At 46.3% G+C, this 16,691-nt stretch overlaps 2 protein-coding genes across 11 annotated transcripts in view; both read left to right on the forward strand.

Annotated features, from left to right (window-relative positions):
• LOC118373188 (transportin-1) overlaps positions 1-16,691 on the forward strand; it is a 426,516-nt gene that overhangs the window by 188,760 nt on the left and 221,065 nt on the right. The window lies entirely within an intron of this gene.
• Positions 1-16,691, forward strand: part of LOC118378758 (F-BAR domain only protein 2-like) — a 120,487-nt gene that overhangs the window by 93,391 nt on the left and 10,405 nt on the right. For 4 of the 9 annotated variants that reach the window (XR_008143019.1, XR_008143020.1, XM_052525440.1 and 1 more), the window contains 10 exons: positions 2,262-2,286; positions 2,957-3,004; positions 3,548-3,590; positions 3,755-3,852; positions 6,330-6,959; positions 7,439-7,551; positions 8,497-8,629; positions 10,620-10,706; positions 11,962-12,021; positions 12,620-12,731. Coding sequence is in view for 7 of the 9 variants with exons in the window: in XM_052525440.1 (XP_052381400.1) it covers positions 2,262-2,286; positions 2,957-3,004; positions 3,548-3,590; positions 3,755-3,852; positions 6,330-6,959; positions 7,439-7,551; positions 8,497-8,629; positions 10,620-10,706; positions 11,962-12,021; positions 12,620-12,731 (1,349 nt within the window). In the remaining 2 variants the exon portion in view is untranslated. The remainder of the gene's footprint in view (positions 1-2,261; positions 2,287-2,956; positions 3,005-3,547; positions 3,591-3,754; positions 3,853-6,329; positions 6,960-7,438; positions 7,552-8,496; positions 8,630-10,619; positions 10,707-11,961; positions 12,022-12,619; positions 12,732-16,691) is intronic. The other 5 variants (XM_052525443.1, XM_052525445.1, XM_052525441.1 and 2 more) reach the window with 5 other exon arrangements.

Here is a 16,691-nt window from a genome sequence, read left to right on the forward strand (position 1 = left end):
CCACTGGAGGTGAATGCACCAATGTGGAGAGTGTGTGTGTGGAAATGTAAATGTGTGGAGGTGTGTGGTGTGTGTGTGTGGAGGTGTGAGGTGTGTGTGGAGGTGTGTGTGTGTGTGTGTGGAGGTGTGTGTGTGTGTGTGTGTGTGGAGGTGTGTGTGTGTGTGTGTGTGTGTGTGTGTGTGAGGTGTGTGTGGAGGGGTGTGTGTGTGTGTGGGAGGGGTGTGTGTGTGTGTGTGGTGGTGTGTGTGTGTGTGGAGGTGTGTGTGTGTGGAGGTGTGTGTGTGTGGAGGTGTGTGTGGTGGGAGGTGTGTGTGTGTGAGGTGTGTGTGGAGGTGTGTGTGGAGGTGTGTGTGGAGGTGTGTGGAGGTGTGTGGAGGTGTGTGTGTGTGGAGGTGTGTGTGTGTGTGTGTGGAGATAGGTGTGTGTGTGTGGTGTGTGTGTGTGTGGTGTGGAGGTGTGTGTGTGTGTATGTGTGTGGAGATGGTGTGTGTGTGTGTGTGTGGAGGGTGTGTGTGTGTGTGTGTAGGTGTGTGTGTGTGTGTGTGGAGATAGGTGTGTGTGTGTGTGTGTGGAGATGGTGTGTGTGTGTGTGTGTGTGAGATAGGTGTGTGTGTGGTGTGTGTGTGTGTGGAGGTGGAGGTGTGTGTGTGTGTGTGTGTGGAGGTGTGTGTGTGTGTGGAGGTGTGTGTGTGTGTGGAGATCTGTATTGTGTGTGGAGATCTGTATTGTGTGTGGAGATCTGTAGTGTGTGTGTGTGTGGCGGGCTACAGCCGTAATTGAACCCATTTGTTGCTTAGTGCCTGTGGGACTAAACCCAAGCCTCACAGCACCACGGCGCTTTGACGCTTCAGCTGCCTCCCTCTAAACCCCTTCTGTTCCTCTCCTTCTTTCTCCCTCTCCTTTTTTAGTGTGTCAATAAAGGCTTTATTGGAATTGATGGTCTTAGTTTCCATTGGGTCACACAGAAGTACATCAGATCTTCTGTTGGTTGCAACTGTTAGTGTTTGAATATCTCTCTCCCTCTCCTCTCTCTCTCATACCTGATTGATGGCAGTGCGGGGTTAGATACTGTGTCCTGTCTGTTCTATGCAGCTGCATTTTTCACCCTAGGTTTAATGTCTGGTATGTGTCTGAGAAGCTTAATCCTGTGATTTACTGTCTCTTTAAAATTAATGTGGAAAAAGCCTCTCCTCAGGGAATAGTTAATAATACGCTTTTCAACATTTCCATGTATCAATTCTATTTTAGTTCAGGACAGTTTTTTGGTATTGTGAGTACCGTACCCCACCTGATAAATATAGCCTCTATTGTGAGTACCGTACCCCACCTGATAAATATCGCCTGTATTGTGAGTACCGTACCCCACCTGATAAATATTGCCTGTATTGTGAGTACCGTACCCCACCTGATAAATATTGCCTGTATTGTGAGTACCGTACCCCACCTGATAAATATCGCCTGTATTGTGAGTACCGTACCCCACCTGATAAATATTGCCTGTATTGTGAGTACCGTACCCCACCTGATAAATATCGCCTGTATTGTGAGTACCGTACCCCACCTGATAAATATCGCCTGTATTGTGAGTACCGTACCCCACCTGATAAATATTGCCTGTATTGTGAGTACCGTACCCCACCTGATAAATATCGCCTGTATTGTGAGTACCGTACCCCACCTGATAAATATCGCCTGTATTGTGAGTACCGTACCCCACCTGATAAATATTGCCTGTATTGTGAGTACCGTACCCCACCTGATAAATATCGCCTGTATTGTGAGTACCGTACCCCGCCTGTATTGTGAGTACCGTACCCCACCTGATAAATATAGCCTGTATTGTGCATATCTCTGTTCTTAGAAAGTGTTATTCAGGAAGTAAGTTATTACACAAGTGTTGATTCTGAAAGAGTAACACATTGAGGAACGTTGAGCTGTCATCTTAAATAGGTGTAGTTCGAGATACTGTGTACAGGCAGAAGTGACCCTGCACTACTGAAGATTGATTCCATCTAGGACCTATGCCAAATCACTTACTGTCTGTTATAATAAAGGCATCCAAGTACTGACAAGAACATTCCAGATGCAACCATGTTTTACGTACATTAACTTCAAATGTACTTTTCTCTGATATTAATTTTGTCTTTGTACGGTAAAGTATGTTTTGGGATTGTTAGTCTTTTTTTTGTGGAGGATGAGGGCTGAAGTTCTGTGTGTCTTATCCTATCTGTAGTTAATTAATGTGTGTTTCTATTTTCAGGGTCAGATGCGAAGGAACCAATCCAGTGAGTATTTTATTTGACACCCCCTCCCCCACCTCTCCTCCTCTGTTTGATGGCTGTGACCATTTTTGACTTTTTAACTTCATTTTTCTTGCCTCGGGTCGTTCTTAAAGAAAATAAAAAATCCTAGCAACCTCGCCAAAACCAACATATCCCCAGCTAAAGTAAACTTTGTTCGTTTTTTATATGTGTGTATTTGAGAGGGGACTCCTGTTCCTCCTCTAAGCAATGAGTAAGATTGATTGCTTAATTGCTTGTTTTTATTTTGCATGTCAGAAATTATATTTTTCCTCCTGAGTTTTTGGCTACAATTTGTATATTTTGCTGTGTTTGATTTTCTGCTCGAACAAATGAATTAGTTGTCTATAAAGGAATGCAACAAGTCACGTAACTGTCTCAAACTGTGAACTATTAGTGGATGTTAGCAAGTAAACCATGAGGAAATAAATATATCACAAATATATTAAGTAGCATTGTACACAGTTTAAATAACATCACTTTATTATCATTTGATATTCATATTACCATCATATCAAGTTATAGTTTTAAAGTATTTTATCAATTTGATGGAGCTAAGACTGATAATGCAACTTTTTGATAGAGTTTAAGGCTGATACTATGTATATTTGGTAGAGTTAAGAGATTCATAGCCATGTGTTTTAAACATGCTCAGGGCTGTCAGGAATGCATTCCCACTCAGCGATAGGCTCTCAGGTGCTAGGTGAGTACTATACGTACCTCTCTAGTCAGTCTGCCCCCCCCCAAACCACCACCACACCCACCAAACATGCCATGCCAAGTAGACCTCTACACCCCCACCTCAGCTCCCCTCCACCCTGTGGTTAATACTGTACTCTACAGCTAAAGCTAACACAAACGAACATGCTAGCTAATAAAGCAGTGCTTAAAAACAATGATCTTCAGCATTTAACAAAGCTTTTCTAACACTATCTGTTTGCCACAGTCGCAAGGAGCTACGTAGTTTGATGTAGATCTGAAAATAAAATGGGTTATATTTGGGACCAATCGAGGAATGTCTTGCTGGGTGGGGAACCTCTGCTACTGTACAAATAACACATTAACACACTAGTGTGAGCCACACAGAGAGCACTGCTGCCCTATCCTGTAGCATGGGCTCTCTTGCTCCCTACAGTGTGTGTTGAAACGCCTGTCTGGGTGGGGGGGTATGGGACAGGGTGTTCCCTCCACCTATGTAACCTTGCTGAGGTTAAGGTTGTTATTTGTATGTTCTCTTCTCAACCAGGTGATGAGTTGGGAAAGGCCAGGATGTCAACATATGTCAATGAGTAAGTACAGGATAAAGATTATCCTAACTATTACAGATACAAATTTGCTCAAACACTTGATACACACACTTGATTGCCCTACTCTCACTGTTTAGTAATTGCTCTCATTTCCACATCACTTTCTCCCCCTTTCTCTATCCATCCCTCCTCTCTCACTCTCTCAGCAGTAGACCTGCTCTCAATAATGACCTTCTATCACTGGATCCGTTCGGCCCCGCCCCCACCCTAAGAGGCTCCTCCTCCTCAGTGTCCTCATCAACAGGTAAGCCCCGCCCTTCAAGCGTAACAGTGTTTCAATGTATTCCTATGGGTGGCTGGGTGAGGTCGGTGCCGACCATGATGGGGTTCTGTCTGGATAATTTGAACTCTCTTTATAAATGGCTTTGGTTTTCACTATTACCTCAAACTACTACTGATACAGACATGACCCCATTAAGTTAAATAAAGGTTAAATGATATTCAAAATGTAAAAAGCTCCACATACAGGCACAGCTCAACAACAGTAGTAAGCTCCTACTGTACACATTGACACCAAAATAAACGGTATTTTATCACATTGAGACACTATCACGTAAGTCTATTTTTTATCTGTGGGAATATTTTGGAACAGATTTCCGAAATCAAACCCATTTTTTGCAGAATTCATGGTAATTTTACTGTTTACTTTTTTTTTTGCGGGCTGGTTTTGGATGCTGGTTTTGGGTGCTGGTTTTGGGTGCTGGTTTTGGGTGCTGGTTTTGGGTGCTGGTTTTGGGGGCTGGTTTTGGGGGCTGGTTTTGGGGGCTGGTTTTGGGGGCTGGTTTTGGGGGCTGGTTTTGGGGGCTGGTTTTGGGGGCTGGTTTTGGGGGCTGGTTTTGGGTGCTGGTTTAGGGTGCTGGTTTAGGGTGCTGGTTTTGGGTGCTGGTTTTGGGTGCTGGTTTTGCGGGCTGGTTTTGCGGGCTGGTTTTGGGTGCTGGTTTTGGGTGCTCACTCCCAACCTAAACGGAACGTGTGTGTTCGTCACTGAACATGTTTTGTTTGTGTGTTTATTGTTGATATGACTTTCTAATAGGTCATGTAACCTTTTTGCTTATTCTTTTGCAAGTTTGACATCAAGTGTTGTGTGGAGGTTTTGCCCATTTACTTTATTTTATTTACAGTTTATTTTATTTACAGTTTTGTTATTCAATTAACTGTCTTAAGCTTTGTTCTTTTATTTGATGAATAATTATTGTTACAGTTTTGATTAGTATGCATTTGGCTGTGGGGGGGGCTTTATTTGCATTTGTAAGTACACGCGTGTTTCGTTTATTTTTCATTTCCTTTACATCCCTCTTTCTCTCGTTCACACTGTCCTGCCTCTCACTCCAGTACAGATATGTGAGAAGATGGTTTCAGTGTCAAGGTTTATGTAGTGTGGAGTCTCTTTGTGTGTCTGTGTGTGACTGACTGACTGTGTGTTGAAATAGTTACGTTAGCACTGACCCATTGCCTGGGCTAATCGTAATCCACAGTTAATTGGCACCTAGTTTGGGTCAGAGGGTTGGCAAAAAGGCCTATTGGCTTGTATGTTGTCAAACACTATCTCGTTATTGTCAAAAGTTCCTCCTTAAAAGCCAAAAAATCAGTGTAAAGTCCCCTGGTTAGGATACTGTGATGACTCTTAAGTCCTTTAAAGACCTGTTTAAGCTCTGTGTAAAACACAGGCATTACCAGCCATTAATACACACATACAACACATTCATCTGGCCCTGACTGAACTGCAAACATGCATCTGCTTTGGAGTCAGTCATTTGGCAAGCCTGAAAGAGATGATTAGGCTCTAGTTTTATTTGATTATGTAGGGCTTTCTGACTTTGTTCTTTTGCAGGTAGTTATTTTAGCCTATCTATGTGTGTTAACCCTCCTTTCTCCCCCTTTCCCCCCGCATCCTCCTCCAGACATCGACTCTCTTTTCCTCTCCATTCCTCTATGTCCTCTCCACATTAACGAGTCCCCTGTGTTTCTGCCAGGGGAGGCAGGTAAAGCTGCACCCATTTACACCAGTGTTTTCTGTGCGGTTGCGCTGTACTGAATCAGTGTCCGACTATCTAACCTCGCTGACAAAAAGCCTTAACATTACATCAGTCTTATTCAGTTGCTTGTTGTTGGTGTTTGGTGATTCTTTTTCTCCAATGTTTGTGCCAATTTTCTCCAATCCACTCTTTTATTGTAGGATTTCAGTGATGGACTGTTAGTTGTAGTTGTGTATACTTTGTTCAACCAATCCAATGAGGAAGATGGATAACTGAATTAGTGTTGGATTGAGAGCCCTGCCTAGATAAGCTGAGAGCGCTGTGTGGCTCTGCGTGTCTGCGTGGTGTGGGGACCTAACACTCCAAGTCAGAGTAGCTGATATCCTCTCAACCAGCGGTAATCCTCTAACACTATTTATTACCAGTTAAGACTGAAACATGCCAGGAATTCATTCCTGTCACAGCCCGACACTGGCATTGCCTAATGTTGCTCAGAGATTGCATAGGATTGCAGTTCACAGTGAACTATGCCAACACCTGGCTGTTCCATAGATGGAAACTAGTTGAATTATAGTCATCTGTAGATGGGCATCCCCAAGCCTTGTTCTTTCAGTTAATTATTTTTTACTAGTTTGTTCAGTATAATGCAACAGAAATCATTATATGACGTAGGAATGTAAAGATGTTTGCATGAGTATCTTTGTAAATGTTAGCTAGTATGGTTCCTCCTTACTCTGTGGTATAGGTTCATCACTCTGCCCTGCCCTGGACTATCATGTGCCATCAACAGATGAGGGAGTGTTACAGCAGGAGTTCTCCTCTCCCCCACTGGCAGATGGCTTGCAGCAGGCCAAAGGAGAGGTCACCCCTCTACCTTCCTCCACCACCACTACTACCACCACTACTACCACCACCACCTTCTCTCCATGGAACTCACCAGCTGACCCCTTTCTGGCCCTGAAGCCCATCCCAGCCCGGGCCCAGAGGACCCCCATCACCCAGCAGGATGAGCCCATAGAACCAACCCCAGGCCCAGACCCAACCAGCATGCCTCAGGGAGAGAACCAGTCTGCCTTTACCAGGTCCCAGAGCCAGTGGATCGACGTCAACCACGACTTTGTGCCAGTCCGACGCCAGCAGAGCTGCTGTCCGGGTACAGGTCCGGTCAACCGCGACCGGACCCAGTCTAACCCTCATACCGGCAGGCCTCAGTCTTGCCGGTCCATCTGTTTCTTCTCTGATGACCCCGCTGATCCCTATAATAAGATGGCACTGAGCAGTGGGGTTGTGGAGGTCAGCACCTCTGTCCCTGAGGTCTTTTCAGCACTGCCAGTGGGGATGGTGGCAGCAGCAGCAGTTAGCCAGGCACACAATGGTAACCTCTAGCATGGCATAAACTGTAGTAGTGTCAAGTTCTGCCTTTGCCATTTTTCTCTTTTGTACTACTTTTTAAAACCATTTTTTTCAGTTTCCAGCTTTTATAACTATTATTTTATTTCAACCTTATTTACAATATGTTTGGTTGAATAATGTATTTTTTTTTATTTAATGTGTGTTTTGTTTTTGTTTTGAGGGGCATATGCTTGTCTGCCTTAGAGAATTGTTAACACAGTTTTGTGAGTGATCGGGAATTTTGTTCTGTATTTTATGATTCAGAATTTGTGCATGTCTTCACTTCTGTGTTTGCATGGTTTTGCATTACTTTGAGTGATTCAGTGATGTTTAAAAAGTAAAAAATGCACTGAACCTGTTAAGAATTGTATCAGAAGTATATTACATATAGTGCAGCATGTTTTACCTCATCATACCCTGGATTCTTAGTCCTTTCCTTTTTGTCCCCCCTCCTCCCTGCAGTGCCTGCCCTGGCCAGACCCACTACCCCTCAAACTGGGGCCATGGTGGCTCCTCCACGACCCTCTTCCAGACCCAAACTACCCACAGGAAAACTCACAGGAATCAATGAAATTGTGAGTACCTGCCCAGTGTCAATCTCCACCAGAGTAACTGCCCAGTGTCAATCTCCACCGGGGTACCTGCCCAGTGTCAATCTCCACCAGAGTAACTGCCCAGTGTCAATCTCCACCGGGGTACCTGCCCAGTGTCAATCTCCACCGCAGTACCTGCCCAGTGTCAATCTCCACCGGGGTACCTGCCCAGTGTCAATCTCCACCGCGGTACCTGCCCAGCGTCAATCTCCACCGCGGTACCTGCCCAGCGTCAATCTCCACCGGAGTACCTGCCCAGCGTCAATCTCCACCGGAGTACCTGCCCAGTGTCAATCTCCACCGGGGTACCTGCCCAGTGTCAATCTCCACCGGGGTACCTGCCCAGTGTCAATCTCCACCGGAGTAACTGCCCAGTGTCAATCTCCACCGGAGTAACTGCCCAGTGTCAATCTCCACCGGAGTACCTGCCCAGCGTCAATCTCCACCGGAGTACCTGCCCAGCGTCAATCTCCACCGGAGTACCTGCCCAGCGTCAATCTCCACCGGAGTACCTGCCCAGCGTCAATCTCCACCGGAGTACCTGCCCAGCGTCAATCTCCACCGGAGTACCTGCCCAGCGTCAATCTCCACCGGAGTACCTGCCCAGCGTCAATCTCCACCGCAGTACCTGCCCAGCGTCAATCTCCACCGCAGTACCTGCCCAGCGTCAATCTCCACCGCAGTACCTGCCCAGCGTCAATCTCCACCGGAGTACCTGCCCAGCGTCAATCTCCACCGGAGTACCTGCCAACTATCTGATAGAGAATCTGCAGTATCTTCACTAGATTTAGAGAACTTAAACTGTGGGCATCAGAGTATTGATTTGTGGAACCATTCTCTATTGATTCATGATAATGGACTACATTTTTTTTTTTGGAATCCATTACCATTGGTTGATTTCTGGGTTTGTGCTGTCTAACCAACCAGGTGCGGCCGTTCAGCCCGACCAAGACGTTGTCCAACGCCAGTCCTCCTCCGGCTGCTCCCCTGGCCCGGGCAGAGAGCTCCTCCTCCCTGTCCTCCACCGCCTCTCTCAGTGCCTCCAACACACCCACAGTGGGTAAGGATTAAGGACATAACCAAGCTCCATCACCTCCTCTCTCTACGGTCTACTCTTCACTTCTCCTCTTTACAGTCTTCTTCTCTCCATTCCCCTCTTCTCCTTTCACCCCCTCCCCTCTCATCCCTCTCCTCCCTTGTATTCCCTTTCCTCTCCTCCCTCTTGTATTTCCTCTCCTCCCTCTTGTATTCCCTTTCCTCTCCTCCCACTTGTATTCCCTTTCCTCTCCTCCCTCTCGTCTTCCCTTTCCTGTCTTCCCTTTCCTCTCCTCCCTCTCGTATTCCCTTTCCTCTCCTCCCTCTCGTATTCCCTTTCCTCTCCTCCCTCTCGTATTCCCTTTCCTCTCCTCCCTCTCGTATTCCCTTTCCTCTCCTCCCTCTCGTATTCCCTTTCCTCTCCTCCCTCTCGTATTCCCTTTCCTCTCCTCCCTCTTCTATTCCCTTTCCTCTCCTCCCTCTTCTATTCCCTTTCCTCTCCTCCCTCTTCTATTCCCTTTCCTCTCCTCCCTCTTCTATTCCCTTTCCTCTCCTCCTTCTTTTATTCCCTTTCCTCTCCTCCCTTTTGTATTCCCTTTCCTCTCCTCCCTCTTGTATTCCCTTTCCTCTCCTCCCTCTCATATTCCCTTTCCTCTCCTCCCTCTCGTATTCCCTTTCCCCTCCTCCCTCTCGTATTTCCTTTCCTCTCCTCCCTCTCGTATTTCCTTTCCCCTCCTCCCTCTCGTATTTCCTTTCCTCTCCTCCCTCTCGTATTTCCTTTCCTCTCCTCCCTCTCGTATTCCCTTTCCTCTCCTCCCTCTTCTATTCCCTTTCCTCTCCTCCCTCTTCTATTCCCTTTCCTCTCCTCCTTCTTTTATTCCCTTTCCTCTCCTCCCTTTTGTATTCCCTTTCCTCTCCTCCCTCTTGTATTCCCTTTCCTCTCCTCCCTCTCGTATTCCCTTTCCTCTCCTCCCTCTCGTATTCCCTTTCCCCTCCTCCCTCTCGTATTTCCTTTCCTCTCCTCCCTCTCGTATTTCCTTTCCCCTCCTCCCTCTCGTATTTCCTTTCCTCTCCTCCCTCTCGTATTTCCTTTCCTCTCCTCCCTCTCGTATTTCCCTTCCTCTCCTCCCTCTCGTATTTCCTTTCCTCTCCTCCCTTTTGTATTCCCTTTCCTCTCCTCCCTCTTGTATTCCCTTTCCTCTCCTCCCTCTCATATTCCCTTTCCTCTCCTCCCTCTCGTATTCCCTTTCCCCTCCTCCCTCTCGTATTTCCTTTCCTCTCCTCCCTCTCGTATTTCCTTTCCCCTCCTCCCTCTCGTATTTCCTTTCCTCTCCTCCCTCTCGTATTTCCTTTCCTCTCCTCCCTCTCGTATTTCCTTTCCTCTCCTCCCTCTCGTATTTCCTTTCCTCTCCTCCCTCTCGTATTCCCTTTCCTCTCCTCCCTCTCGTATTCCCTTTCCTCTCCTCCCTCTCGTATTCCCTTTCCTCTCCTCCCTCTCGTATTCCCTTTCCTCTCCTCCCTCTCGTATTCCCTTTCCTCTCCTCCCTCTCGTATTCCCTCTCCTCCTTCCTCTTTTATATAGTCCCTCTCCTCCCTCTCGTATTCCATTTCCTCTCCTCCTTCCTCTTTTATATAGTCCCTCTCCTCCCTCTCGTATTTCCTCTCCTCTCCTCCCTCTCGTATTTCCTCTCCTCTCCTCCCTCTCGTATTTCCTTTCCTCTCCTCCCTCTCGTATTTCCTTTCCTTTCCTCCTTCCTCTTTTATATAGTCCCTCTCCTCCCTCTCGTATTCCCTTTCCTCTCCTCCCTCTCGTATTTCCTTTCCTCTCCTCCCTCTAGTATTTCCTTTCCTCTCCTCCCTCTCGTATTTCCTTTCCTCTCCTCCCTCTAGTATTTCCTTTCCTCTCCTCCTTCCTCTTTTATATAGTCCCTCCACTCTCACCTAACCTAAACCCACTTCTTGTCTTTAAACCTTATTGGGTTTCTCTCCTTCCCTCACTCCCCTCCTCCTCACAGGGCCTGAGCGTATCTTCCGTCCCTCCCTCTCCTCTCCGGAACCAGAGTTCCTCCTTTCTCCCTGTCCTCTGTTTCTCCTCAGCCAAAGTGAGTCTCCTCGCTTCCTCCTTCTCCCTCTACTGCAGTGGTTCCTAACCAGGGGTACTAGGACCTGGGGGTACTTGTTCTATCCACAGGGGTACTAGGACCTGGGGGTACTTGTTCTATCCACAGGGGTACTAGGACCAGGGGATACGTGTTCTATCCACAGGGGTACTAGGACCAGGGGGTACTTGTTCTATCCACAGGGGTACTAGGACCAGGGGGTACTTGGTCTATCCACAGGGGTACTAGGACCCCTGGGGGTACTTGGTCTATCCACAGGGGTACTGGGACCCCATGGGGGTACTTGGTCTATCCACAGGGGTACTAGGACCCCTGGGGGTACTTGGTCTATCCACATGGGTACTAGGACCCCATGGGAGTACTTGGTCTATCCACATGGGTACTAGGACCCCATGGGGGTACTTGGTCTATCCACAGGGGTACTAGGACCAGGGGGTACTTGGTCTATCCACAGGGGTACTAGGACCAGGGGCTACTTGGTCTATCCACAGGGGTACTAGGACCAGGGGGTACTTGGTCTATCCACAGGGGTACTAGGACCAGGGGGTACTTGTTCTATCCACAGGGGTACTAGGACCAGGGGGTACTTGGTCTATCCACAGGGGTACTAGGACCCCTGGGGGTACTTGGTCTATCCACAGGGGTACTGGGACCCCATGGGGGTACTTGGTCTATCCACAGGGGTACTGGGACCCCTGGGGGTACTTGGTCTATCCACATGGGTACTAGGACCCCATGGGAGTACTTGGTCTATCCACATGGGTACTAGGACCCCATGGGGGTACTAGGTCTATCCACATGGGTACTAGGACCCCTGGGGGTACTTGGTCTATCCACAGGGGTACTAGGACCAGGGGGTACTTGGTCTATCCACAGGGGTACTAGGACCCCTGGGGGTACTAGGTCTATCCACATGGGTACTAGGACCCCTGGGGGTACTAGGTCTATCCACATGGGTACTAGGACACCTGGAGTTCTAGGTCTATCCACAGGGGTACTAGGATCCTTGGTGGTACTTGGTCTATCCACAGGGGTACTTGAGAAGACCAATTAGACCATAGGCCTACTGTTAAAATGCACAAAGGGGTACTTCAGGGGAACTCCGGGTAGAGGATAGGTGCAGTGAAATGTGCAGTTTTGCAGGGTCATCCATCTCACCTGCCCAGTAACATCAATCTCACCGCTTTCTGTGACTTTTTGGTTTCTTTCCTATTATTCTTTCGTTGGGCCTTTAAAGAGGATGATGGTTTCATCGGGAAGCTGCCCACCTTTGAGAAGTGCTGTGAAACGCCTGCAGGTAGGGCGTGTGGTCAATCAGCCCGGACACGCGCCTATTTGTGACACACTAACAACGGCCACTCGGATTTGCTGTGTGCTCGCCAATGTCTGCCTGCTCATGAAAAGTATATCTTGTTAAAGTGTCTCTGTCAGTGTAATCAACATAATAACGAGTTCAGCATGGTCGTGTTCTGTTGAATAACAAATAACAAGTTTGAAGGTAGGAAGTTCATTCCAGTATTTAACTTTCTTACTCAAAGATCCTTAACAGCTATTCATTCAAGTGATGAATGACTTAGTAATACCTCCTCTTTTATTCAAACAAAATCTAATTCCTAGACAGGTATGATTATTTTTGCATGTAATGCCTTGGATGTTTTGAAATGGAATTGTTCCTCATTTTATTCGTAATGACTGACCTTATTTGGTAACTTAACTGTGTGATGCTTTTGATGTTGAATTGAAATGTACTCTTCAATAATAATAACAGTACACTCATTCCATCTCGTTTGGTCTTACTCTCTCTTCATCTCAACCTGTCCCGCTCCCTCTTTACCTCCCTCTCTCTCTACCTCACTCCATTTCTCCACCCCCCCTTCATTCCCTCCCTCTCTCAGGGACGTCTCGCGGTCCCAGCCCAGTGACCCTGGCGTCCCAGGATGCCTTGCCAATTGCTGTGGCCTTCACAGAGTCTGTTAATGCCTACTTCAAAGGAGCTGATCCCGCTAAGTGAGTCTCACATGACCACCTACAGCTCAGAGAGCTAGCCCCAGCCTGAGTCTGACACACACTGCACGCAAGCCAACACACACCGCACACGTACAGTACCAGTCAACATTTTGGACACACCTACTCATTCAAGTTTTTTTCTTTTTTCTGTTTTCTACATTGTAGAATAATAGTGAAGACGTCAAAACCATTAAATAACACATATGGCATCATGTGGTAGCCAAACAAAGTGTTAAACTAATAAAAATATGTTTGAGATTCTTCAGAGTAGCCACCTTTTGCCTTGATGACAGCTTTGCACACTCTTGGCATTCTCTCAACCAGCTTCACCTGGAATGTTTTTCCAACAGTCTTGAAGGAGTTCCCACATGCTGAGCACTTGTTGGCTGCTTTTCCTTCACTCTGCATTCCAACTCATCCCAAACCATATCAATTGGGTTGAGGTCGGTGATTGTGGAGGCCAGGTCATCTGATGCAGCACTCCATCACTCTCCTTCTTGGTCAAATAGCCCTCACACAGCCTGGAGGTGTGTGTTTGGTCATTGTCCTGTTGAAAAACATTTTAACTAAGCTCAAACCAGATGGGATGGTGTGTGCCTTGAATGATGTGTGCCTTGGGATGATTAAGTGTGCCTTGAATTCTAAATAAATCACAGACAGTGTCACCAGCAAAGCACCATCACACCTCCTTCTCCATGCTTCACGGTGGGAAGCACACGTGCGGTTGGAACCACATGGTTTCTTTAAAGCAATTTGACCATGAAGGCCTGATTCCTGCAGTCTCCTCTGAACAGTTGATGTTGAGGGGTGTCTGTTACTTGAACTATGAAGCATTTATATGGGCTGCAATCTGAGGCTGGTAAATCTAATGAATTTATCCTCTGCAGGGGTAACTCTGGGTCTTCTTTACCTGTGGTGGTCCTCATTAGAGCCAGTTTCATAGCGCTTGATGGTTGTTTCGACTGCATTGACTGACCTTCATGTCTTAAAGTAATGGACTGGCATTTTGATTTTCTTATTTGAGCTGTTCTTGCCATAATATGTACTTGGTCTTTTACTAAATAGGGCTCTCTTCTGTATACCACCACTACCCTTTTACAACACAACTGATTGGCTCAAACGCATTGAGGAAATAAATTCCACAAATTAACTTTTAACAAGGGACACCCGTTAATTGGTTGAGAAAATGCCAAGAGGGTTCAAAGCTGTAAAGGCAAAGGGTTGATTACTTTTTTGGTTACTACATGATGTCATAGATGTTATTTCATAGTTTTGATGTCTTCACTATTATTCTACAATGTAGAAAATAGTAAGAAATAAAGAAAAACCCTGGAATGAGGAGGTGTGTCCAAACCTTTGACTGGTACTGTAAACACACATACCACTACACACACACCGTGAACAGCCATTGGGGCATACACTGGGCATATACTAGAAACGCCTTCCTAATATTGAGTTGCACCCCCTTTTGCCCTCAGAACAGCCTCAATTTGTCAGGGCATGGACAGTCTACCTGTCAAGCATTCCACAGGGATGCTGGCCCTTGTGACTCCAATAATTCCGACAGTTGTCAAGTTGGCTGGATGTCCTTTGGGTGGTGGACCATTCTTGATACATATGGGAAACTTGAGTGTGAACAACCCAGCAGCGTTGCAGTTATTGACACACTCAAACCGGTGCGCCTGGCGCCTACTACCATACCCCATTCAAAGGCACCTAAATCTTTTGTCTTGCCTATTCACCCTCTGAATGGCAGACATACACAATCCATGTTTCAATGGATTACAAGGCTTAAAAATCCTTCTTTAGGCCTCCCGAGTGGCGCTGTGATCAAAGGTGTCATTACAGACCTGGGTTCGATCCCGGGGTCTATCACAACCAGCCGTGGTCGGAAGTTCCATAGGGTGGTGCAAAGTTTGCCCAGCATCGTCTGGGTTAGGGGAGCATTTGGCCGGGGGGCTTTACTTGGCTCATTGCGCCCCAGTGACTCCTTGTGGCGGGCCAGGCTCCTACAGGCGGACCTAGGACATCAGTTGAACTGTGTTTCCTCTGACACATTGGTGCGGCTGGCTTCCGGGTTAAGTGGGCACGGTTTGGCGGGTCATGTTTCGAAGGATGCATGACTCAACCTTCGCCTCCCGAGCCCATTGGGGAGTTGCAGCGATGAGACCAGATCTAAAATGAGGAGAATAAGGGGAAAACATTATAGAAATATGAATCTTTCTTAAACCTGTCTCCTCCCCTTGATTGACATCAATAAGGTATCATAGTTTTCACCTGGTCAGTCTGTCATGGAAAGAGCAGTTCTTAATGTTTTGTAAACTCATACTGGTATTCAACTCGTCCATACACATATGTTTCACAAATAATTACACAGGCTAAACTTTGCTCCATATTTCACACTTATCCTACACAAGCATGACGAGCCGCTGGGCCTCTCTCTCTGTCTCTCTGTGTGTGTGTGTCAGGGTTTCCGTTAGGAAAATATGGTGCTGGACATTTAACCGGAAGCATTTTAATTTACCGGACATTTAAGAAATGTACCGGACCCATGTGCATTGGCTGAGTAACCTGATTAGGACGTCCCCCCACAGGGCTCAGAATGACAGAAATCACATTTACTTTATGGCATTTCATCTTAACACAACATGCAACTCAGCGATGGAACGGTTTGCGTCCTTCTTACTGACTTCCAAAGCGCAGTTTGAAGATGTAAGAATAACTGTCCACATATACTTTTCCTCAGCCAACAAGATGAGTAGCGAACAGCAAAAGCACTGGCCTATGTCAATCTACTATCCCCCGTAGTAAAAAAAAGTTGACATATTCTATTGGTCAGCTTGCCATTCTGTGCGAGAAAATATATATTTATAAGTGCAGCAATGTGCACAATGCAGTAGGCTATGCGCACATGTGAGCGGTTTCATGAGATGAAAATATCAGTGAGAAATTTAGAGAGAGGGAGAGATCTAAAGACTAGCATTGGCTACTGGCCAATTAAATACATTTGATTTGAAAAGCAATAGAATGTGAGAGAAATAGGCTACTGGTTTCAATGGCACATGGAAGTCTTTATAAAAGAATTGCCTGTGTATTAGACTATTGAAACCAGTACCCTATAGGCTATTTTGAAGCAAGGTAAGAAATTCCACGTAATATGTAGTAAAATGTTCAAGTTTAAAGTAATTAAAGCATATGTTTTCAAAATACATACTACCTCCAGCTCATTGCAAGGTGGTGTGTGATGTGCTGAAGCCTCTGCCGAGTTGCATATGCACTTGAATGACCAATAATAAAAAATAGTAGCTCTTTTTAATCGTGGCCATTGTTTTTAACACGCAATTGCATTTAGAATTGCTGCTCAATTATTGGGCTTCTAAAAGTCTGTTTCACTCCAGCAGCAACAATCAGCTGTTTGATGAGATGCAGAAGCTCTCGTGCTACATCCTATTTCAATCAATCAATAGGCTGAAATTACCCTTTTCTTTTCTCCCTGACAATTGGCTGGCGCCAATTTGATTTATTTCATTTTATTTTTTGGGGGGGTCAAAATCCATCTATTAGCGGTTAACGGAAACCCTGGTGTGTTCGTGTGTGTGCGTGTGTGTCTGCCTGTGTGGAATGTTTTAGATTTTGGTAGGCCGACACCATTCTTTCAGAGTGGATAACCCACACGGGGTAGATTATAGTCTGGGGCAGAGAAAACATACACTCTTTTATTGGTTAACTGCTGTTAAATTGCTGCTGTGCAAAAGGCTTATTTTTGCAGGGATTAGCGAATGGAACATAAGCATTGCAGTGGACACACAGGGCAGGGTTAAGACTTGCACATGGACCACACTGCAGCAGACTGGGATGGGCTTAGACCAGTTGGTCTTGTTTAGATCTGGACTAAGGTAGCCTTGGACTCGGTCTAATTTAGACTTTGGGCTCTATTTAATAGATGTAAAGGTAATTTCC

This window comes from Oncorhynchus keta, chromosome 9 (assembly GCF_023373465.1).
Source record: "Oncorhynchus keta strain PuntledgeMale-10-30-2019 chromosome 9, Oket_V2, whole genome shotgun sequence".
Classification (NCBI taxonomy): Eukaryota; Metazoa; Chordata; class Actinopteri; order Salmoniformes; family Salmonidae; genus Oncorhynchus; species Oncorhynchus keta.